The sequence below is a fragment of the Maniola jurtina genome, chromosome 15 (genome assembly GCF_905333055.1).
Source record: "Maniola jurtina chromosome 15, ilManJurt1.1, whole genome shotgun sequence".
Taxonomy (NCBI): Eukaryota; Metazoa; Arthropoda; class Insecta; order Lepidoptera; family Nymphalidae; genus Maniola; species Maniola jurtina.
Genome location: NC_060043.1, coordinates 7,521,269 through 7,546,940, shown reverse-complemented (window position 1 = coordinate 7,546,940; position 25,672 = coordinate 7,521,269). Strand labels below are relative to the sequence as shown.

At 35.7% G+C, this 25,672-nt stretch overlaps 2 protein-coding genes and 1 long non-coding RNA gene across 5 annotated transcripts; 2 read left to right on the top strand and 1 right to left on the bottom strand.

The window, feature by feature from the left end:
- Positions 1-588: 588 nt before the first annotated feature.
- Positions 589-23,212, bottom strand: LOC123872576 (spindle assembly abnormal protein 6 homolog). 3 transcript variants are annotated; one of them, XM_045916917.1, is made up of 13 exons: positions 21,136-23,212; positions 20,479-20,551; positions 8,291-8,454; positions 7,884-8,040; positions 6,932-7,117; positions 6,324-6,481; positions 5,707-5,866; positions 5,015-5,083; positions 4,526-4,669; positions 3,663-3,870; positions 3,092-3,278; positions 2,167-2,270; positions 589-897 (listed from the first exon to the last, which is right to left on the bottom strand). In XM_045916917.1, coding segments are annotated over exons 3-13 (1,521 nt in total). In that variant the 5' UTR covers positions 8,293-8,454; positions 20,479-20,551; positions 21,136-23,212; the 3' UTR covers positions 589-751. The 3 variants fall into 3 exon arrangements, with proteins under 3 accessions (XP_045772873.1, XP_045772871.1, XP_045772872.1); XM_045916915.1 differs by lacking the exons at positions 20,479-20,551; positions 21,136-23,212 and adding an exon at positions 8,553-8,785; XM_045916916.1 differs by lacking the exons at positions 6,932-7,117; positions 20,479-20,551; positions 21,136-23,212 and adding an exon at positions 8,553-8,785.
- On the top strand, positions 6,383-13,023 carry LOC123872586. The gene is made up of 2 exons (XR_006797502.1): positions 6,383-6,500; positions 12,990-13,023. It is a non-coding gene; the product is annotated as an uncharacterized LOC123872586 (long non-coding RNA).
- LOC123872572 (protein lap1) lies at positions 9,318-12,501 on the top strand. Its single transcript, XM_045916909.1, has one exon. The coding sequence runs from the start codon at positions 9,561-9,563 to the stop codon at positions 12,294-12,296; it is 2,736 nt and encodes a 911-aa protein (XP_045772865.1). The 5' UTR covers positions 9,318-9,560; the 3' UTR covers positions 12,297-12,501.
- Positions 23,213-25,672: the final 2,460 nt, after the last annotated feature.

Sequence of the window (25,672 nt, the reverse complement as noted above, 5' to 3'; positions counted from 1 at the left end):
CGTCTCGCACGTATCGGTTTTAAATAAATAAGCTACGACAGCAGGTTATGGTTATGCCAGAAGACTCTTTCTTTCTAGTAGGTCTTAGTTTCGCTATGGAGGTCGCCGGCTTGCCAACTCCCCCCTTTGATCCAGTGCAGCCTGCTAGGCTCGCTTCATCAGGAGCTACGATTTGCAAAACACTCTTTACAAGTGGGACAAAGAAGAATGCCTAGGGCAAGGAACATAATATATGTACTCTGGTGGTTGGAGTGCTTAGATTTCGTTCAGGAAATGTGGTATTCGAGCTAATTTCATGTAGACCGTATTATTTTTATGAACTTATTGATTCCAGCGAAGAACCTTATTACATTTTTACCTGAAATAAAGAATTATTATTATTATTATCTTTACCACTGTCATTGCGAAATAATAACTGCGCTGCGTTTCTTTAACGATGCGGCCATAGAGATAGTTTAATTTTATTCATCTAACCATCACGTGGTCACGGCAATACAACCGACAGATATAGAGTACCGCTAACGGCACTGCATCCACTTGCAAAAGATTAAGTGGTTTATCTAGATTTAACATTGAAAATACTTTTAGAAAATTCAAAAAATTTATTTACAGTTTTTTCATATATCTAGGTTAGTCTATATACAATAAAAAATTACAACAAACAAACAATTATAAGGATTATAAATTAATGTTTTTTTAAAAAAATCATCAATTCATTGCCATCCCCTAATCATTTGTCTCATAAATTTATTCACGGAAAGTAAGCAGATACTGGTGTAGCTCGATACGTCGATGGTCTGGAGGACTTCTTCTCTCTATAGTCGACTTTCGGCAAATCGGCCACCTTGTTCTCTTTTCCCTTGCTTTGGGTATTTGTTGACGAAGACCTTAACATTTCTGTAACAAGAACAAAATATTTAAATTAGGCCTTGAATATTAGAATATTTGAAAGCACATTACAGAGTTGCAGCTCTCTTGACAATACAGCATTGTAAAGTCGAAATCTCCTGAGGATGCTCCGGTGTCGGGGCGAAACGTGCGTCGAGAGTAGTGGAAAAGTCTTGTGTGGTGGTGCATGTGAATGGTGGTGGCAGTACTTGCTTGGGAACTTGGCTTTATTGCTTGGTTGGGGAGGTAAGGGGTGCTTAGCTTGTAACTGCATGTTTGACCATACAGATTTTTTCTGTTGGCGGATTATAGAAAATAATTTTTAACTGTTTCTTGCTAAACAATTTTTTTTCCATAGATAGACAATCCACCCTACAGAAGAACGTTTGATGTTATAACTAAGATGGAAGCTTACAAACGGACTGCAAGTCGGCTGTAAAATTGCAGTTGGGATGCAGTTTTATTGCAGTTGATACAACTGCTGACCGACTGCGCAGTCAGCGTACTACGTACCGCGTTCTTATTGCAAGAACGTTACAGCATTGTAGCCAAACGAGTATCAACCAGAGAGGTGATTGCAAACTGTGACCGTCATTTTAACCTAATCGTGATTGAGAAAAACAGAGATCGATACTACAATCGTAATTGTTGTGATTGGCTGAATTTATAGTATTTTTGTTGCAATGCATTGTAGCCGGTCAAACAGAGGTCATTGCGATCGACTGTCTCATTCAAACTGCCCCAGAGTGATTTATCGATTGGTGGCATGAAGTGGGGCACAAGGGCGGGCCACGCCATTTCTTCTTTAGATAACCTTTGGCTTGTAATACTGTAGGAAAATAGAGTATAGTATTACCACTTTTACAAGTCGCATCGGTAAAATTCGTTTGCGCAAAATAGCGCAAACTAATACCGACTAAAACTGAATAATGAAACTGAACTGTTGGTATACCAACGAAATACAGACCTTATTGCTTAACGGTAAGATTTTAAACACAAGAACAAGAGAGACTCTTGCTATCTCGCTCATAATTCGCGCTTACAAATCATTGCGCGTAGGCAACAACAATAGTGACCGGACGCGCGGTATCATTAGCTGAGATATTTTCGCGCAATCCAAAATAAGATTTCTGCGCAGGTACATCGGCGTAACTTATATAAATGGTGGTACTGTACCTATGCGTAGACATTTATCCTCTCCACTCATCCAGAGCTCATTGATATGGCATGAAAATGGGTGGAAAATATCCTATTGGATCCTAATGGAATTTCATTTACCTTTTCTGCGTGCTTGGTTGTCGTCAGACGCTGGTTGGAGGTACTTTGGATCCAAACCATTTTTACTTGGGATCGAAAGTTGCGGGCTTTCCTCTATACTTGATCTGGAAGTCAAAAAGAATGTTATGAATAATTTCATTAAATTCCCAAAAGGAACACTTATTAGGTCTGTTTGTCTGTCTATCTGTCCATCTGTTCGCTTGTTGTGTCTGTCAAGAAAACCTATAGGGTACCCGTTGACCTATAGAATCATGAAATTTGGCAGCTAGGTAGATTGTATAGCACAAGTAAGGGAAAAATCCGAAAACCATGAACTTGTGGTTAATTCACAAAAAAAAAAAATTAAAATGCATGAACAAATGATTAGTTAGTATTTTCGATTTTCAAATTAAGATAATTAAATAGCAAGTATGATATCACATGAAAGGACTTTCTTTACCTGTACATTCTAAAACAGATTTTCATTTATTTTTATGCATATAATAATTTATTTATCTTGCAAAATGTCAAAAAAAATTACAGAGTACAGAACCCTCAGTGCACGAGTCTAACTCGCACTAGGCCGGTTTTTATTGTAATGATGTCTTTCCGACCGAACTTCGGGGACGGCTACAGCTCTTCAGCACAAGTGTGAACACAAACAAATGCACTCTCCATTCCCTTACTCTCATTACCTGCTCAATACTCTACCTTCATATATTCTACCAATTCCGATCCAGTCATGAGTAGACCCATAAACATAGCAAATCCTAGGTACATCTATAAGCAGACCTCTTTTTTTGCATTGACATACGGCAATATAGACGATGGGGTAGGCTTGGACAAAATGACCCATTTATAAACATTAGAAAAATTATAGCAAGAAACAAAAATATGTATAAGAATATTAAAAAAAAATTACAAATAAAAAAGAAAAATTACATACAGTTTAGAAGTAGCGTAGAAGTTGATAGTTTCGTCGGTATCTTGGGACGAGTCGTTTTGGACATTTTTCCCCACGAGGTAAGGTGTGGAGCTGGTTGCCGACTGAAGAGCCGTTCTGCATTTGTTTTGGACATTATAATCACTGGCAGCTGCATTTTCATCCATTTTCTTATGAAGCCACTGTATTACTAATTAAAAAAAATAAAATTAGTTTTATTTGCTGATCTAACACATACTTAACAAAACAAACATTTACAGAAATAACACCTTAAAATCTAACTTAACTTAAACAGCATCTAAAATGTGTCGTGCTAACGAAAATGCCCGAACTCAGTTAAATGTTCTGGATGCAAAATGTAACCACAAAACACTTATTTTGTTCAAGCTCAAACGAGGGAAGTGGTAAAGCCTACCTAGAAGATGCCTATTCAATCTTCTTTTCTTTTTCTTTTGGATATACCTACTTCGAAAAGTGACGTTATATCGTCACTTTTGAAGTAGGCTTGGCTTGTCGTTTTCTTGTTCAACTTTAGCAGTCTGGCAAAAAGTAGAAGTAACGAGTAGATACCCACCCATATTGTTGTTCTTAATAGTTTCATCACGATCTCTGAGCGCCTGTTCGTTGCTTTCATACTTTTCCTTTAACACCTCAAGCTCGCTCCTAAGTTTCTCCATACAATCTTTCGTTATATTTATTTCTGATTTTAGATCTTCTATTTCTTTCGTGTTGCGGTCTATAACTTTCTCCTGCTCTAAAGCAATAGCGGTTCTGCATAGCAACTAGAAAAAAAAATTAAAATTAAAAAAAAAAAAATTGTATGTATAGATACTGCGTACGTTTACCACGCGCACCTATACGTTCAGATGACGTCACCTAAACGCAGTTGACGTCAGATAAACCTACAGATAGCATCAGCTAACCGTACAGTAATTAGCGTCAGATAAACAGGACCTGCGCAGTAGGTGATTATGCAGTGCCGATTTCGCCGCGCTATTGGTTCTTCAGTAAACCTTTTGCTTCCCGCAGTAGGAAAGTACAGAATCTGTGCAAAGACATATTATCACACCTGATGACTCGTGCAAAGCTCTTTTTGCTGAACAGTACAGTATAGCAATACATATCGTGTGCCTGTGTGTCTGTCTATGAGCTAGCTTTTCCTGGCCCATCCATTTGACTGATTGACAAACTTTGGTAGAGATTGCTGGGGGGCGAACACTGGCTACTTTTGGTCTTGGAAAATCAAAAAGTTCCCACAGGGTTTTAAAAATGTTCACATGGACGACATGATCGACATCATTTTGCACAGATAGTTTGCATCCTGGAGATGGACATAGAATACCTTTTTCCAAGAAAATCAAAGAGTTGACAAGCGATTTTAAAAACCTAAATCCACAAGGATTAAGTCGCAGGCATTATTTAAAGATTAACGGATACCTTTTCCTTCATTTCAATGAGCTCATTGCTTTGCTTAGATATAATTTGGTTAGCTTTCAGCAGTTGTTCGGTTGTGGAGTGGGCAGCTTCACTGTTCTTATTGGCCAAGGATTCACTTAGAGTCAAACGCCTTTCGAGGCTTGTCTAAAATTAAAAATAACTTTCAAAACATTTGTTTCAGTTGTAACTTGTTTATAGATAACTTAAAACTATGAAAAAAAATTTAGGAGCTGTTATGAGGCACTCCGCTTATGAAAAGCATCCTAGACATCATTGAAATCAAGCATACAGTCAAAATTAAATCTTAATAGGGGCTTTTAAAAGCTAATAAACCCATCCCAAAATCGCCCAAGGCGCCTAAAAAATTTTTGTTTCAATAATGCGTTCCAACTATCATTTCTGTTGGCCTTACGTCCAGGTTTCATACTTTGCCTATCTCATAGATTTTTTTTTAACTAATTGGACTTAATTAAAAAAAAAGCAACAAACCTTTTCCATCTTGAGAGTCTGTATATTATCATTTAGCTCTTTTATATTGTCTGAACTGTCTTTCATTGCCTAAAATTACACATAAGAAAATTAATGAGTAATATAAGAAAAAACTGTATTTTTCTGAACCTCCCTAGCTTCGCTTGTGGAATTTCTGGAATTCCGTTCTTTAGCCTTATTGTCTATAACACATACTGTCCGACAAGGCTCTTTTGGCACTTGAGTGAGTGCGCAGTTGTCGCTTTATGCCGACACAGCGAACTATCAACAAGTGCACTTCTCTAGATGGTGGTTTTAGTTTCGATTTTGGCCACGCGCCAAAAGAACCTGGTCGGACTGTACATATTGGTGACCTACACAGAGATATTCATATCGCTGGTATCCCGCGCAGTTCCAAGAGTTGCTAAAGATTTGACTGCACTGCCTGTGCAGTTTTAACTGCGTAGGCAAGACGATGACATAATGATGATGATGATGATAAAATGTACATACTCTTTCCTATTGTGTTGTTGTAGAATATCAAATACTAACTATTGTATCGCATACTGGGAAAATTCAATAGTAGTAGTTCTGAAAGAGAGCAACCTCTTCTGTCTTCTTCTACGCGACATTAGCGAAATAAATTGTGCCGTGATGGTGCTACCAAAAGCCATTAAAACAAAAAACAAAAACAAAGTTAAACAAATTCATACCTTTTCTAAATATGCACATTTTGAATTAAGCTGATTAATCTGCATTTCCTTCTCTGAAATATCTCTTTCTAATGTTGCATTTTTAGCTTTCAAAGTAGCCACTTCGATATGAGTCTTTTGTACTTCTTTTTCTAATAAATTTGTTCTCTGTGCTTTGTCACTAGAAATCGCCAAGAATAGATTATTCTAGTATATACAATACACAAGAAATCAAAAAGTTTAATAAATATAAATTGGTAAAAGACTACCAAAGATTTTGACGAAGTTTGGTACAAAGATAGTTTGCAACTCGGATATGGATGAGGCTACTTTTTATCCCAAAAAATCAAAGAGTTCCCACAGAATTTTTAAAACCTCAACCGGAGAATCGCACCGCATCGCGGGCATCATTGAGTATTAATTATTATCACAAAGTCTGTTTTAAATCTGAGCAAAGTCAAAGTATTCTCTACTGTCTAAGATTGGGATCTATAAGCTCACTTTGACTTTGAAACTAAAGACACTGTTAAAATGAAACAGCTTTATATCCCTGGCGTGAATCTGTCTCGCTTCAACTGACACTTAAGTCAGAGCAAAATCAAAGTACACTCTATAGATATCAGCCCAAATCATATTACCTAATCTGGTATTCCAACTGTGTGATGTTATCTCGTAACTGCTTGTTGTTATGCATCAATTCTTCTATCTCTTTGTCTTTTTTGCTCAAATTTTCTTGAGACATTGCAAGCAGGTTGTTGGAGTTTATCTCTGCACTTCTTTGTAATTGTAGTTTTTCCTGTTAGTACATTTTTCAAGTATAATAATATAGTTAAGTAGTTTTCTTTGTCATAGTATTTAGCAATAAAGATGTTTAAATAAAATAAAAATCTGTTTTAAAATGGACAGATAAAGCCCTTTCATATTATACCCCACTTGATATAGTTATCTTGCTTTGAAAATTGAAAATACTAATTATTATTATTTGTAACACATTTTTTTTTGTGATGTAACCGGTTTTAGGACTTTTTCCTTTATTTGTGCTATAAGACCTACCTACCTACCAAAATTCATGATTCTAGGTCAACAGGAAGTACTCTATAGGTTTTCTTGACAGGCACGACAAACAGACAGACAACAAAATGATCCTATAAGCCTTATATTATAAGGGTTCCGTTTTTCCTTTTGAGATACGGAACCCTAAAAAACATAATATATTCATGTGAAAACAAGCTTGTGCAATATTTACTTGTGCTAATCGATCCCTTTCCATTTTTAGAGCATCTTGGTACTCCTTCTCATGCCTCAGTTTATCTTCTTCCATTTTAGACACAGTGAGTGTCAAGTCATGAATCTTTGCTTCCATCTTCAAGCGCTTATCATGCCACAACATTTCATTGCTTGATGCCTGACTTTTAAGAGCTGCCAACACCTTCTATTAAATTAATTCTGAATGGTTAAAACTTAAAAGCTATAAACACGAAAAAGCAATTATATGTTGTGCGTCTTGTGGCACAATAATATGTTGAACTAACTGAAAGGAATCTATAAGAATGTTTTTAAGGAATAAACAGTACCTACCATCAAAATGTGCATGAATATTATGTCAGTTTATTTATTTAATTTATTCTATTTCTTTGTTAACTAACAGTTAACAAACAAAGCTGAATACTTATTTCTTTTTACATGTATTGGATCTTTAAAAAAAAATGATCCATACCCTGGTTCAAACTTTAACAGATCAATAAATTTTCCAATTCTATGTATTTCAATATAGGAGGCCCTCATTGGGTGCAAGTATCTTAGAGCTAGTGGTTTAAGCTGTATGTTAATATGTTGTTCAGTCAGTTTCTTCTTTTATATGTACCTACTAGTTTTTGCCCACAACTTTACGACACATTGGCGTGATATAGAAAGTGAATAGAAATATCAAATATTAAATAGAGTCTTTAACAATATGGTATGCACTATCTTGTATGAGTTGAAAGTAGAAGTATATTTTATTTTTGCATGCCTACTGTTGAGGTGATAGACTAGCAAACCATGTTTGCTAGTCTATACCTAATATGTAAAATGTTTCTGTATAATAAAGAATTTGAATTATTATTATTCATGAATTTATGATGACATTTTTTTAATAATTCAAAGAAGAAAGTTCATATTATAAGGAATTAGGATATCATGTTTATTTATAAATATACCTTTAATTCTCCAATAGTTTCCGCCATGTGCTGTTTCACATCACTATCGCAAGCAGGTCCAGTCTTTAAAGATAAATGGATGATACGTCTAAACTCATTGTGTTCCACTACTTCAAAATTGTACTGGATTGGACTTATTTGGTGTACAATTAGAAACCTGCAAAAAAATAGACAAGGTCTCTTATAAAATAAAACATTAGCCCACTACATTCATTTATATAAATATGCTGTAAATTTTGGCCTAGATACATATAATATATTGAATCTCATAATGGTTTCTATCCTTAGAAAATACTAATACTTGTACTAACTACCTAGAATTCAGAGCATAGTGTATACTAAGACTGTAGGCAGCATAATATGAACATAGAACAAGCATAAATACAAATCAGCCGTTTTCATCTTACATATTATTCGAAGCACATTGCTGCAACAGCCTCACAACTTGTGAAGGAAAGCTATCGAAGTCTATAAGAAGTCCTTGTTGCTTTTTAAGATCTTCGTAGTCACATCGCGTCAAATTAATCCTGCATAAAAATGTTGGATCTTCATCGTCTGCTAAAGTGATCCTCTGTAAATTGTGATTTGAAAATATGTAACTAATTTGTTGAAAAGCTGTCTTAGGTTAGACTTAGAATAACAAATTAAATATAGGTGCTTTTAACAAACCAAGCTATCATTTTCAAACAATTTATCCACTGTTAAAGTTAAATCCTTTTTAGAGTCTTCAAAACCTCTCTTAAAAGTTATAAAGTATTTTCCTTTGTGGAAAGTCTTATAAACCATTTCTTTATTTTGTTTTTATTACAAAGAGTTATTTCTTTTTCCAATGCTAATTTCTTTCAAAGTTGTCGCTTTTAAAATCAAAATAAAAATTCAAATAAAGTTGGTATTCACTTGACATTTGTGATTGATTTAATTTGACATAATATTTGACACAGTCTTTTTTTTTCTCTCGTCTGGCTTTACAAAGATTAACCAATGTCAAGTTTGTAGTTATTTGTAACAAGTTAGTTAAACTATGTACAAATATGGACCCCATCTGTGCTGGCGCTCGCCGACACACGCACGGCACCCCCTTAGAGCGCCTTCCAGTCAGTTTTAAAAAAAAAAAACACTCCAAAAAGGCAGAGCACGCCCGCCAGCTAACACCAACACAGACGAAGTCCCGACACAGTCGTTTTTTTTTTATATAGTCGAATTCACAGTTCAGACCAATAACTCAAATTTTTAGGCCTCATTTACACGAGTGCTTTTTTAAAGGTCATGACATTAAAAAAGCTCTCGTTTAAATGAGGCCCAAAATTTGACTTAAGCTGATAGTGTGAATTCGACTATAAAATTCGTCGTCTGTGGCCATAGACAGTAGAATTTGTGACGTCAATTCACTTGTCATTTCAGTTTTCCCCACAGGTTTTCACTTTTCAGTTTTCACATTTGTCAAACGTGAATCAGTTATGAATTTGCGTGATTCATTCCGTAGTTTAATAATTGTTATTTTAAAAGAATTGTTTAATTTGTGACCTTATACGTAATATATGAAATAAAGTCTATAAGACACTAAGCAACTACAATGATGATAAGCTCAATAACAATAAAGGATGCCTGATGTGTGTGTTTCACGTAGCTGTTCAGTGTTTGTACTTTGTAGTCGGCTGGAAGTGTTGAAGCTCCAAAATGCCATTCGATTTTCTATGCTGTGTAAGACCTGGTGTGGAAGACATAGTGGAGTTAGATTATTCTCACCATTCACTAACGGATGTGCCAACGGAAGTGTTCGTGTATGAGAGAACTCTTGAAACCCTGCTATGCCAGAGTAATCGCATAACAGAGCTGCCGAGGCAGCTTTTCATGTGTCATGGCTTGAAATACTTAGATCTTAGTGACAACGAGCTTCAGGCGATCCCCACAGCTATATCATCATTGGTAAATCTGCAGCATTTGAACATCAGTAGAAACACCCTAGCATCCATACCAGATAACATGAAAGCACTAAAGAATTTAATGTTCTTAGACCTTAGCGTGAATCCATTAGAAAAATTACCTGAAACAATCACTAACCTCATCGCTCTACAAGATTTATATCTCAATGACACATACCTTGAGTATCTACCTGGAAATTTTGGCCGTTTAGCTAATTTACATATTCTTGAATTAAGAGATAACTATTTGATGATTCTACCTAAATCTCTGTCACGCTCCACTGAGCTCTTGAGGTTAGATATAGGACAAAATGAATTTCAACAATTTCCTGAAGTCATTGGAAGATTTTTGAAGCTTAAAGAATTGTGGATTGACAGTAACAGTTTTACATGTATTCCTGCAATAATAAAGCCTCTAGAAAACCTTATTCATTTAGAAGCTAGTAATAATTTGATTGAAGAGCTAGCTCCAGAAATTGGTTATTGTACTCGATTAGAAGACCTCACCTTGTCAATAAATAGTTTGACACAGCTCCCCGAAAGCATTGGACAGCTGAGCAATTTGACAGCTCTCAAGTTGGATAATAACAGGCTGTATTCCATACCAGATAGTATAGGACAGTTAAAAAACCTGGAAGAGTTAATGCTGATGTGTAACTACATAGATAAGATACCATCTTCGATTGGTCTTTTGAGAAAGCTAAAATATCTTAATGTTGATGAAAATTTGTTGAGAGTGGTCCCACCAGAAATTGGTAGTTGTTCAAAACTATCTGTCCTATCACTCCGCGCAAACAAGCTGACAAAAGTTCCACCAGAAATTGGGCATTTGACTTCTTTGAGAGTTTTAAACCTAGTAAGAAATTCATTGAGTTGTCTACCCCAGTCCTTATTAAATTGTGATAATTTAGTTGCCCTCTGGCTGTCTGAAAATCAAAGCAAACCTTTAGTGCCTATGCATTCTGAAGTAGATCCTAATACTTATGAGCAAGTCCTTACTTGTTTTCTCTTTCCCCAAGTGCCTTTGACTCCCATTGAGATTAAATCAGATAATGTGAAGCCAGAGAATACAGAAGCACCGAGTGCACCTCGTCATATTAGTTTTGTTGATATGAAACCTGCCATAAAGACTATAGAAAAACCAGGGCAATTACGCAGAGCACCTACTCCATATCCAAAAGAATTGAGAGCTATGGCAAAACACGCAAGAAACATCCACAAAGAGGGTACACAGGATGTATCTCCCCCTATGCAAAATGCAGTTCACATAAAAGCAGCAAAAATAACTCCTACTCTGCAACAAAGATTTGCATCAGACAACAAAGTTGATAGTGGCAATACTTGCAATGATAACTCTGAGGGGATCCAGCAAGATTCTATGACAACATCAGTTTATGATAATCTACCTATAGAAAATGCGTATGACAAACCTTTAGATCTTAACTATGAACAAGACAAATCCTACAAGAGTGTAGATCATGCTCTTTATGTTGACAATAACGCTGATACTGAAGTGTATAAAAGTGAAAATGTGGACTCATGTGGATTAGCACCATCACATTATATTGTTAAGCAGAATGAGAGATATTCACCGAGACAAGATACCAGATGTAACAACTCCGTGTCATCCAATAATTATAGAGGGCACGCAATAGAGAAGAATTATCCTGCCGCAAATGATCACAGTTACCATAATTGCACTGAGGATGGTTACCAGATACAGAGATTAAGTGCTAGTTCTCAAGAAAGACATCCTACTGAAGAAACTATACTATCACCTCAATTTAATGAAAATCCTTATTCTGTAAGGTGCAGAGTTGACAACTTACCTCCTTTTGAGCCTGCTTATCCTAGGAAAGAAATGGTATGCCATTCAGATGCAAAATATCATGGTGATGCATATGGTACTGAAAGTTATCCTTGTAGTACAGAAAAAATATATGCACAAAGGAAATATGATGTTTTTAACTATCACCCTCATGCTGCCCGAGATATGCCAAGTCCAAGAGTGAGCACAGTAAGCCAAATAGTTAGTTCCACCACTATGCCAAATTTATGTAATTATAATAATATGTATGCTCCTGCTAATATGGATGCTCATCATTACACACCTGCAATGCATCAAACATCATCCCCTAATTGTAACCTTTACGATATGTCCACTACAAGCCCAACTTATGTTCCTTCACAATCACCTGAACTATACTCACCCACTGGCCACACTAATGCAACAAACCCTTATCGCATGACAAACACACCTCTGGTATCAGATGATGGCAGCTTTACTCATATACCTTCTATTCCTAGTCAAAATATGTATGATATATATGATGCTATACCAGCCTCATCCAATGCGCCAAGTGTAGTAAGTCATCGGCATAGTCCCAGTGGTCTGTCAGAGACAATGTATAGGAGGGGGCAGCCTCCTCCTTATCATATTGCAGCTCCATATACAAAACATGCTCAATATTTTAATGGTACTGGAGGGTAATGGTCGTTTGGACAATAGATGAGTTTTTTAAACAGTTTAATATTATTAACTTTTTTTATGAACATAAATTGTCCTGTTGGCAACTGTTTTCTGGATGTGCAATTTAAATGTGATATCATAATGTTGAACTTTAAGATAGTTTTTAAGGTGCTAAAATGGATCACTGGAACGTTTTCCAAGGAGCTATTGAAAGAAGTTTCAGCAAAACGAAAAGCATTAAATAAATTTTATGAGAGGCAATAGAAATCTTGTAGGTACTGTGAAGTACAATTATGTAACAACTATGTTGTTTCATTTAGGTATTGTTAATAAATGTCCAGAAAATATATCCAATTGTCAATGTCTTACTGAAAATAATATTTTTTTAATCAATAATAATTTAATATTAGTTGTGGCGTGTATCACAGTATACACATAATTCATAATTTTTAATTTTTCTGGACAGTTATTAAATAAATTATAAGAGTAAAACAGAGACGTCTATGTATTGAAAAGTAACATATTTTTTTATTCTCTTTCTTGAGTGTGATGATATAAATAATTCTAAGATTGTTCTTACAAGTCTTATATTATTATAGATTTGTTATATTGAAATAATTATGCTTAATGATTGCTCTCTATTACTACTTTCCTTGTTCTGCTTGGTTTAGGTGCTGAAGTTCCTATATGGATCAAAAATATTTCAAGCAGCAGTAAAACTAGATACCTATAAATAATAATATTTGTTTTGCTCTGCTCTTAGTTCCTACTTTGTATCTATTCTATTCAATATTTATCTATATTTTTTCTTGGATGAATTTAACATTTTTATATCATTTTTGGTACATCGCGATTTTTTAATTTTTATGCCTAATATGAGTAGTAGTTCAATTTTATTGCAATGAAAATATATTACCAGAAATTCACAATGACTAGATGATGCCCGCGACTTCGTCTGAGTGGCTAGGTTTTTAAAAAAAACCCATGAAAATATAGCGAATAATGTACATATGCAAACTATCTCTACTAGTTTTGTCAAAATCGGTAAAGCGGGTAGGCAATGAAAATATATAATTTCTTTAGCATTAAATTCAGAATGCTATTAACTATTTTTTTTTATGCATTTATAAAGGGCTAAATGAGGGTCGAAATTCAGATGTACTTATTATATTATTATAGGTAATAATAAATTAAATAATAATAATTTTAGAGGTTTTAAATATTGATCCCAATGGGGAATTTAATTAGTATGTGAATAAATAATGGCGTAATAATATTATTGATTTTATTATGTGTTAGTGATTGTATATTTGTATTATTTTTATTTTTAGCATAATTTGTAGCTGTTGTAACAATAGTAATTAGAAATAAATTTATTTAGTATTAATAAAAATATTAATAATAAATAAATTTATTTTTATAATCCCCAACAATACAAAAATAAAATTGACGGGTAGTTCACGTTTTTATCGTATTTCACAGTATAGGTACACAGTACTACATACATACATAGTACTAGTACATTGCGCAATGCGTTGACTCCGAATTTGCAAATACTATGCGGTTCTAATTTTCACCAACCAAAGTGCCCTTAACATTATTTATATTATAAAAGGTTTTTTTTATTTATATTAATGTGTGAAAATATTACAATAAAACTTAAAGCTAGCCTTATCTAATTACTGTACAAATCATGCCCGCGTGGAATGGTGCCAAGAATACTGGCTGCATTTCCGCATTTATATTATTGTGAAAATTAGGAGTGGAGCGCGCAAAATTTCGAACGCCTGCGTCATAACTAACTACAGTTAAGTTGAAAGTCAATGTTATTCGACTAATCGGCTTATTCCGTTTATTCAACCTCAAACGCCACCCTAGGGTATATACTGTGTAATACGTGTCCTGTCTGTCTAGTGTCTACCCCAGACGGTGAATTTGTATATTTTTTAACCCCCGACCCAAAAAGAGGTGTTATAAGTTTGATGTGTGTATCTGTCTGTGGCATCGTAGCTCCTAAACTAATGAACCGATTTTAATTTAGTTTTTTTTGCTTGAAAGATGGCTTGATCAAGAGTGTTCTTAGATATAAAATCTAAGAAAATCTGTTCTGCCGTTTGAAAGTTATCAGCTCTTTTCTAGTTACTGTAACCTTCACTTGTCGGGGGTGTTAAATTTTTTTTAATTTACACTTGTAGTCTGGGATGGATAGACGGACTAACGTTCCTGATTATACACCCTAGAGTGGCTTAAGGTGGCTGTTAAATCAACACGAACTGATACCCGGCATGCGTTGCAATGCAATGCGACTCGCGTGCCATTCATTGCAATTTGACGGTACTACTCGTATGTTAGAGTATTCACTCAAGTGTCAGCAAACTTTGTACAACAGCATAATCAGACGAACGATGTGCGAACGCAAAGGAAACTAAGGAACTGTAGAGGCACTAGTAAATAGGCATTTTAGAGGCTACGCGTGCGACGGCGTAGCGAAATTGGTTAGTTGCCCCTAGCCTCTTGTAGCGTGTTGTTGTTTCCAAAGAAATTGTAACTTTAAATAGTGAATTATAATATATATTTTTTTAGTGTTCATTTCTTTTGTTTTTATTACTACCCTGGTAGAGAACACGGCGCTACTATATATCCAGCGACATCAGTCGTACATTAAATATATGTACATTAAATATCTGTACAAAAACACCTGTACATTGGTGACTCGGACTTTGAACTACCAGGGTAACGCGTGTTAATTTTCTTAATTAAAATAAAGTAAAGTAACGTAAGCTAGGGCAACTCAAATTAACACGTGTAAGGAAGTGAAAAACTAAAAAACTTTAAAAATGGCGCAACCTACGACAGTAGTGATGGATGAAGACACGCATCTAGCGTCGATATCTATCACGTCGAAGATCCCGGAGTTTTGGACCGACCAACCTAGAGTCTGGTTTATCCAGCTGGAGGCAATACTGGCACCACAAAAACAAGGAGACGCATCCAAGTACAATATAGTGGTATCCAAGCTGGGTAAGGATGTCATTCAACAGGTGACGGACATCCTGATCAATCCTCCGGAGGTGCGTAAGTACGAGGTACTTAAAGAAAGGTTGCTGAACATATATGAAGAGTCGGAGAACCGCCAAATACAGAAGCTCATCGGGGAGATGGAACTGGGTGATCAGAAACCCAGCCACCTCCTTCGAAAGATGCAGGATCTGGCCAGGGGTAAAATTAATAATGAGACCCTAAGTGTTTTATGGCAGAATCTGCTACCAGCAGCAGCACGAGGCGTTCTGGCTGCAACAGAAGCTAAAGATCTAGACAGACTAGCCGTGATTGCTGACAAAGTAATGGAAACTCTGAAGTCCCAACCAGTAGCAGAAGTGGCAGCAAAGGAGACGGTACCCGGAAATTCGTCGATGGCAGCTGAAATAGCCAGGATCCATGCGAGGTTGGACCAGCTGGACAGGTCCAGACACAGTTGGCGAGGCAGGCGAGGTCGCGGAGGGTTCCGTGGTCGTTCGCGTTCCAGAGGACGAGACGACAACAGATCCAGACGTACCCCGGATAGCCCGGACTGGCTCTGCGTGCATCATTTTAAATATAGGCAGAGAGCTAATCGCTGCGAACAGCCATGCACCTGGAATAAGCAGCAGGAAAACTAGTGGAGATGCAGGTAGAACCGGTGGGTACCTGCGTCGAATTAGGGAACCACCGTTTATGTATTACGGATAAGGACAATGGCATACGTTATTTAATAGACACAGGTGCGAACATTTCAGTGTTGCCTAAAAGTTATAAATCAGTGTGTGATAGTACAGTAAATAATAAATACAAACTTTATGCCGCGAATGGTAGTGAAATACAAACTTTCGGAACAAAGACTCTAGTGTTAAATTTAAGATTGCGTCGTGCGTTTAAGTGGACTTTTGTAATAGCCGACGTTAAACAACCCATTTTAGGAGCGGATTTTTTAGCTAAGTATAATTTGTTAGTAGACTTAAGAAACAGACGATTGTTAGATCAGGAGACTAACATGTATGTAATTTCCACTATAGTAAACTCGGAGCATTCATCTATTTTTACTATAGCCGAGTCGCATCCATGTTATTCTCTTCTAAGTAGGTTTCCGGAATTGACAATGCCAGCGACGTTCAAAGAACCACCACGTCACAGCGTAAGACACCACATCGAGACTTCAGGTCCTCCGGTGCATGCGCGCCCAAGGCCACTGCCGCCGGACCGATTTAAAAAGGTAAGAGAAGAATTTCGCCTTATGCAGGAAATGGGTATTTGCCGCCCGTCAAAGAGTGCGTGGGCGAGTCCTCTACACGTTGTACCTAAAAAAGATGGTAATATAAGGCCGTGTGGAGACTATAGAGCGCTGAATGCAATTACGAAGCCTGATAGATACCCAATTCCTCACATAAAGGATTTTACGTTTATTTTAGCCGATAAGAAAGTATTTAGCAGGATTGATATTAACCGAGCGTATCACTTTATTCCGATAGCAGAGGATGACGTGGAGAAAACAGCAATCATTACACCTTTTGGTTTATTTGAATGGCCATGTATGTCTTTCGGTTTAAGAAACGCAGCACAGACGTTTCAACGTTTCATGAATAATTATGTTTTACAGGATTTAGAGGCAAATTTTCAGCAAAATAACCCGGATTGCGCGAATTATAAAACTGAATTTGTTTTTTCATACTTAGATGATTTAATAATAGCTAGCGAAAATAGTTCGCTCCACGAAAAACATTTAGAGGCCGTTTTTGAAAGACTACAACAAGTTGGGTTAACTATTAATTTAGCAAAGTGTGCGTTTTCACAAGATAAAGTTGAGTTTTTGGGTCATGAGGTCTCAGCCAGTGGCTTAAGACCGTTGCCAAGCAAGGTCCAAGCCATTGTAGACTTTCCCAGACCGAAAACGGTAGAGGAACTTCGTAGATTTTTAGGCATGGTAAATTTCTATAGAAGTCATTTGCGTCAGGCAGCCGAATATCAAGCTGAATTAAATAAGTATCTTCACGGAGCAAAGAAACGTGACAAAAGTAGTATAGTGTGGACAGAAAGTGCTGTTCAAGCTTTCGAACAATGCAAGTTAAATTTACAGAACGCTGCTTTGTTAGCGTATCCGATAACAGGTCAAGTGCTTGCTATAATGGCAGACGCGTCAAATACTTGCGTTGGAGGCACATTGCAACAAAGAGTAAATAACGAATGGGTTCCGTTAGGTTATTTTTCAAAAAAATTGACTGACACGCAACAAAAGTACAGTACCTACGACAGGGAGTTACTTTCGCTTTATTTGTCAGTGCAATATTTTAGGAACATGTTCGAAGGTAGAGATCTCGTTTTGTATACAGATCATAAGCCGTTAACGTTTGCGTTTAAAAAGCTAAGTAGTAGTAAAGAAACGCCGCGAAGGACCCGTCAGTTATTATTTATTAGTGAGTTCACGACGGATATACGCTATACAAAAGGCGAAGAGAATGCGCCCGCGGACGCGTTATCGCGAGTTGAAACAATTTCGTGCCCGTCTGTACTTGACTTCACAGAAGTGGCTATTGCGCAAGCGAACGACAAAGAGCTCACAGAATTGCTAGGAACAAAAAACGGTAATACGAGACTAATAAAAATTGACTTGCCGAGTGTAAATAAGCCGATTGTTTGTAACTTGCGAGGCGATAAGGCTAGACCTTACTTACCAAAACAGTTTAGGCGTATCGCATACGAAACAATACATAACCTAAGTCATCCTGGCATTAGAACAACAAGGAAAATGGTAACTAATAATTATTTTTGGCCTGGGATGAATAAAGATATAGGTATTTGGGCTAGGTCGTGCATAGAGTGTCAAAAAGCAAAGGTTCACAGACACACTATGTCACCTTTAGGGCAATTTGCAAAAGTAGATAGAATGTGTCATTTACACATTGACATTACAGGTCCATTCACTATTTCAGAGGAAGGCTACAGGTATTGTCTTACAATGATCGATAGAGAAACGGGTTGGCCGGAAGCATTTCCAATTAAAGATATTTGTGCGAAGACAGTAGCCAAACTCATGTATGAAGGATGGATTACTAGACATGGGTGTTTTATTAATTTGAGTTCAGATCAAGGAAAGCAATTTGAAAGCAGTCTCTTTAGACAGTTAATGAAATATTTAGGGGTTCATAAGTTTAGGACGACACCGTACCATCCACAGAGTAATGGCGCGATCGAACGATGGCATCGTAGTTTTAAGACCGCCTTAATGGCGAGATTAAAGGACAATAGGTCATGGGTTGAGGAAATGCACACCATTATGATGGGACTGCGTGCAGCACCACGCAGTGACACAGGGGTAAGTGCCGCGGAATTAACCTTCGGGCGAACTCTGAGGCTCCCTGGAGAATTTTTCGAACCATCGGATAGTAAGATAACGGACGGTGAGGAGTACCTAAAGCAGTTGAAACAGGTAATTAGTAATTTAAGACCGAAACCCGAGACACAAAGAGACTCTCGAACTATTTTTGTGCACCCTGCTTTAAAAGACTGTAAAAAAGTTTTTGTTAGAAACGATGTAATGCGTAAGTGTCTACAACCACCGTATGACGGTCCCTATGACGTCATAAAGCGGCTGGAAAAAGCATACTTAGTACAGTTACCCAATAGACAGGCCCTTATTTCTATTGACAGGTTGAAACCGGCTTTTGTCCTGGATATCGAAAATCCACGACAAACGCCGGGTGAAACGTCATGTAAGAAAAAATGTAGATTTAGCGACGATGACGTTTTGCCGACTCATACAATCCGTACTACTCGGAGCGGGAGAGTCAGCAAAACGCCCGTTAGGTATCAGTAGAATAATTTGAGTATCAACTAGCAATTAAGCAATAAGTATTAAGAAATAAGTATTGTAAAATGGCCCGATCCGCATATATTATTTTTTATTAGAAAACATAACTAAACCTTATTATTGGGAGTGTTAGAGTGGTTGACGATTGTTATAGTTTATTGGATAGTGTGTAAATGTAAAATGTAATGTAACAAACATTCGAAGCGTTGAGTGCAACGAAGGCTGGATGGCGTGGGAATAGCAACAATTGTAAGTGGACTTGCCACAGCGACCCCGTCGCCACCCGCTCAAGTTGTAGTGACCTCATCTCAAGTATGATGTGTTAAGAGATGTACCATGTATCGAATCAAAGGAACACTTTAACTGGGTGACGTGTTTAAATTATGATTTGTTGGGTAAGCGGATCGGAAACATTGCTAGGGTTGTCGAAAAATAAAGAACGAATATTGTGAAATAAAATTAAGGTTGCGGAAATTTGTATTTGTTTAATTTTTATTAAGATAAAAATTTGGGGTGGTGTGATGTAGAGGCACTAGTAAATAGGCATTTTAGAGGCTACGCGTGCGACGGCGTAGCGAAATTGGTTAGTTGCCCCTAGCCTCTTGTAGCGTGTTGTTGTTTCCAAAGAAATTGTAACTTTAAATAGTGAATTATAATATATATTTTTTTAGTGTTCATTTCTTTTGTTTTTATTACTACCCTGGTAGAGAACACGGCGCTACTATATATCCAGCGACATCAGTCGTACATTAAATATATGTACATTAAATATCTGTACAAAAACACCTGTACAGGAACAAACCCACATTATTTTTAAAATTTATAAATGATTATATAGTATTAGCTAAAAGCAAACTTCCGAATCTAAGATTTATTAATACCTAATCCTGTGACTTCTCGTAAAACCTGCTTTTTTTAGGTTCGGATGGCGCGCATTGCACATTGTACCTACTATGTTAATAGTTACTCGTACATAATCAATTGGATCTCCCAGTAATTATGATTATAAAAGTAGCGTATTATAGGTTAGCTAGGTGTCATTTATGGTATTTATTTAATAGCACGAAAGTACGATACACTGTAGTCACAAGATATTATCACAAAGTCAAGAATCATCTTTTAGTGTTTGGTGTACTGTCGATCAAATCATGTGTTTGTTACGATTTGAACACGATTTAAGTAATATTTTTTTGAACTTAAATAATATGCAAAGAACAAAAATATACTTAGGTGTCTAAATATAAATCTAGGTTGTCAAATACATTTTTTTTTTTCATTTTGCATTTTCATCATCCATTGTTTGATATTAAGTCAGGCTTAGAACCAGCTTAGAACAAAATCAAATATGAAATAACCACTTACGCTCAGGGCTTCTTAAAATCTAACACCGATTATAGAAGTGCCGCTCGACCTATTCCGGGATTTTCCTCTCGACCTATTTCAAATATTAAATGGAAAAATGTTAAAGAAATAAAACCACAGCACACTTTTTCACTACAAAATAAGCTGTCAGTATTTTAGTCAAGTCAAGAAATCATTGTACCTGTAGGTACCGGTAGAGGTACCTACAGGTAACAGGATAATAATGTTGAATTTTATATCATTTGGTATGGTAGGACTTCCGAGCTATGAACTTTTACTGCGTTGAATACTTATATTTAATTATTGAAATACATAATTTGATGCCATTTGCAATAATTTTTGAATTGGGGACCATGAAAATATAATTATAACATTAATATGTTCTACTTTGTAAAAAAACTAAATCTTCGCAAAAATAATGATGCTTCTTTTAAATGAATTAAGAAATATGAAAAAATACATACAAGCGCACAAAGATAAATAAATAATAATCCCCAAAATTACTGTGTCCGGCATATACTGTTATATTATATTTAACTAAGTATAAGATTCTCATTACCTAAAGCGTTTAATATAGCCATGTTGTATTAATAACTATCTACAATTTAATGATGATAACATTAAAGCAATAAGCATGTAAATATTGTATTTACTTACCTTTATTTGTTAGATAATTGTTTAGCATTTTCGCGATCGAGACTATGTCAGAAATGTAAACAGATTTGCATAATATCGTCGCTTTTAAACCAAAGCGTATTCTACTTCCTTAATATCTTTACAAAGACTAAAAGAACTAGATATGCCTTTACTTTAAAAAAGAATTCAAAAGGTTACTACACGTTTTGGATTAAAAACATCGATAAAAACAAGTATTATTTTTTTATCTTTCAGTGTTAAAATGCAACACTTTCTAAAGACTGAAAACCTGAAACATATCATTTAGCTGAAAGTTTACTATTTTTTATACCGCTTTTTCGCAACAGCTTCCGTTTTTTTTAAACTACTTACATTTTTTTGCATACCTAACTAATCTTATTCAAGCTGTCTCTCTAAACCTATTAAACTTCGTCCATTTTTGCCGCCCATTTGTTAATGTTTAATTAAATTTGTCTTCTTTTCAACTAAACTTTTTAAGTTAGTATTTTCTAAGTGTAATATATATAGTCAGTACATTTGTTACGCATTATACCTATAATACTAGGTGCCTACTTTATTTTGATCTTGTTGGTTGATATTGAAAGCTTCAACTGTTTTAAGTAGGTACCTACCTAAATATTGAATTTGGTGGAAATAACTAACAAGAAACAACTCCAAAAAATTACGGACAACAATTTTATACAAATTGTACTTAATTTTTTTTGGTACAAGTGAAGTATAATAATATTATATTAGGTATACAAATATTAAACTGTGTCATTAACATTAGTAAATAGTATTGTCATAAGAGTTTTATTACTTTCGTTTAAACGTTAATTTCTTGCTAAAAATTATATTTAATTTTTTTTAGTGTACAGAGAAAAAAAAAAAAATTAAATAATATTAACAGGTAATGCAGGTTAAGATTATAGTGCAAATTAGGATAAGATCATTCGTAACTACGTAACACAAGAAGGTGCCATTTTTTTTAATGAGATTTTTTAATTATAACAGTCTGTGGGCATTACACGGACTAGACAGAAATAGAAAGAATAGTTCGATTTGTCTGTCCACCTGTGTCGGCCCTTAAATTAATTAATTCTACATGTAAATAGTCAACATATAGGTAATGCTAATTTATACTCAATAAATGAACTCACAAAACTTTCCATTTGATAAGTAATTTTCATACCTACCTAGGTAATTGATCCGTTAGATACATCACAATTCAATAAGTAACTACGAATTGGTTTTTAAAATACAAAGTATACATATATAGGTACCTAAGAATGTACTAATTTAATAAGGTGTGTAATGTAGGTAAACTTAACTACGACTAATAAATTTTACCTATATGAGTTTGACCTAGCACGTATCTAGATCGCGTCGCCTAATCCTCTTTGGCCTTATACATCAAGTGCCACATTCTACCTCCAATGTTTAATACTCGATTGCCAAAAATCTTTGGATAGCAACTGTTCATTCCGTTTCATATATTTTTTTATTTCCTAGAGAAAACATAAATATAATACACTAAAATAGATAATGCCCGGCATGCGTTGCGTTTCAAATCTTTGTTATTTGTTAAAACGACTCGCGCGCCACCTACTGTATGTTGATGCTTCTACGTCACATTTAGGTACCTATTTAACAACTGTTTAAATTTTCAAGTAGTGAAACTTTAAAGTTGTTGAGTAGTACTTACAAGTTTCACTCAATCAAAACGATGCGCGAACGTATAAAAAACGAACACATAAAGTGTTATTTATTAGTTGAACTAGTTGACCTGCCCCGGCTTCCCACGGGGAGCCTACCTATTCAATAGACCTTCTTATAAATCTTCTTACTTATAAACATTTCTCGAAATGTTCTGAATACAATGAAAGCAGTATTGAATTGCACTGAGAAATTTAGGCGCGTACCAATTTTTTTTTTCACCGGAATCAAACTGTAACTAATAGGGACAGGGATCAGCTACCACTGTACCTTTTATTTAAATCCGTTCAGTAGTTTTCCCGTGTTGAGCGTACAGACAGACAGACAAATATCCAAAAAAAAAATGTTCTGAGTTATCTATAGATGTTTTCTCCGATCAAAATTTTAAAAATATATGAAATGTACAGAAATCGTTCAGTTAGGTACAGTTTTATTATAAAGCTCATTTCAAACAACGGAATCTAATATAATATATATTAGATCAAGAGATATAAATTAATATCGCTCACCCTACTTTAAAATGCAACTGTTCACACTGAGATGTAATATATATTCCATCCCAAACTTTAGGTATAATATTTTGTCGACCGATCGTCAAGGATATAAATTATATCTACCGTACCTCGTGTTTAATTTGTTCGAAGAGACGTCAGTCGCTGTCAATTCAATGACGGTCGCAATTGAAATGGTTAAAATATATATCTCATAGTGTGAACGTCACTCGCGGGATATAATTTATATTTTGCGATATAATATTTATTATCTTTTACAATTATTTTTCGAAGTATCTTCCGTCTGAAATTATTAATAATTACCATTTAATTCTTAATTATTTAAATATGATTTATCACAAATAAGCAGGTATCTACCCTATTTAAGGTTTCAGGAAAGAAACTAATTTTTAACTAAAACAAATGCTTCAATAAATAAGTCAATTGAAACTCTACCAACAGTCTAAATGTAAATCTCAGGCCAACAATTTCTCAATTTTATATGGATAAAAATTACTTGTTAGTTGTTACCGAAGAATTTAGAACACAATAGTGGATGATACTTAACTACATATTAGTCTAAATAGAAATCAGATTAGCTCCAAAAGATCGCTACTTGACTGACATGATAAAGGTAAAGGCGCCTTCACTTTATAGAAAAACGATTAAGACATCACTCGTCTACGGACTAAAATAGATATCTTCACATTATTATCTTTCCATAGTATTTGTTTTTAATTTATTAGAAGAAGTAACTAAGTATGTCCTTATAATGTGAAGGTCCCCCTTACAGTCGATTTGTCAAGGAGCGACCTAATCATGGCACCACAATAGATAGATCATGCATTATAAAACTACGGATTGTAACAAATAACAATTTATTTCTTAACTAGCATCTACATGTTTGTAATTATTTATATAAAATGTATAATATTTGTTTATGTTTGTACACAATAGAAACAGTGACTAGCGTAGAAAAACATTAAACTTGTTTGGAAGTACATGCACTTTGTTTTCTTGTGTTTACCACGCAAACTGCCAACTAATTTAAGGCGGATTAATGATTATATTATCAACAACCTATAAATATGTACTGTAATAAGTACCTAATTATAGTAGGTCCACAGTATTAAGTTGATTTCAAACAACGGAATATAATATAATATTAATATATATATCGCTCACCCTACTCTTAAATGTCACTGTTACATTTAAATGCAGATTATTACAGTTACATTTAGCGGCAGAACAGTTACATTTAAAAGTAGGGTGAGGGATATTTATATATTATATTATATTTTTGCTCTTTGTTGGGAATAGCCGCTCCATCCATAGATTTAGTTCAATGAATATCGTTAGGAATGTATAAAAAGAAGTTATTGACTCAGATAGGTACAGTTAGGTAAGAAAAACTGTGGACGACGTGTTTTTGCGTAATTGATTGGTGAGTGACGAACAAATAGCGCGGCGGCATACATCCAGCCATATTCAAGTCTTACTCTTCGTACCTACCGCCAAATAGATTGATAAATCGCTACTGCGCAGTTTAAATAATATTATTTTTACTTCATCATGATACATTGCCGGCGCACTACCGAGCACTGGTCACCTCTCAGATTGAAAAGGGTTTGGCCATAGTCCACCGTGCTGGCCAAGATCGGATTGGCAGTCTTCACACACCACTGATAACATTATGGAGAACTTTCAAGCGTGCAGGTTTCCTCACGATGTTTTCTTTCACCGTTAAAGCAAGTGATATTTAATTGCTTAAAACGCACCTCACTCCGAAAGGTTAGAAGTGCGTACCGGGGATCGAATCCCCGACCTTCCGAATAGGAGGTGGACGTCTTAACCACTAGGCTATCACGCCTATTTACTTACCTAACGTTAATTACTGTAACGTTTGTTTTCTTCAAAAGTTATATAAGTAAGGCGACTGAAAGCCGGGGTACCAGCCAGGTAGGTAACCTCCCCGTGTGCCTAAGTGTTGCCGGGTTTCTCTTCGTGGGATAACCATGGCCAAAAGCATGGGGCCTAAGCATACCCTAGTGGTGGGTCTGTTTTGGCAGAGTAACGAGGAGTTGTTGGTTCCTTGTGCTCCGTCGTCAGCGGTGGGACGGAATTTCGTGAGGTAGGAAGGTATTTATTCGGTAGGAGTCCGACATTTTCCCCGTGGCTGGTGGTATCTATGATGGATTTTCCTCACGGAAAAAAGGGTGTCTGAAAGCCCCTTGAAGATACTTAGGTGGGAACCTATTATTTTCAACTCATACTAGATTTATCTAGGTCGGTTAACTACAGCAACAGGTAGGTACTTAGGATAAGCGCGGCACAGTTGTATGAATATTCAA

What these genes read in the sequence shown, in the direction of transcription:
- LOC123872576 (XM_045916915.1), bottom strand. Translation starts at nt 8,669, where the DNA reads ATGGTTTATAAGACTTTCCACAAAGGAAAATACTTTATAACTTTTAAG. An exon ending in AAAGGGATCGATTAGCACAA is followed by an intron (nt 6,482 to 6,931) that starts GTAAATATTGCA and finishes ATGTACTAACAG; the next exon opens with GAAAAACTACAATTACAAAG. An exon ending in TATTAAGAACAACAATATGG is followed by an intron (nt 3,279 to 3,662) that starts GTGGGTATCTAC and finishes TTTTTTAATTAG; the next exon opens with TAATACAGTGGCTTCATAAG.
- LOC123872572 (XM_045916909.1), top strand. Translation starts at nt 9,561, where the DNA reads ATGCCATTCGATTTTCTATGCTGTGTAAGACCTGGTGTGGAAGACATA.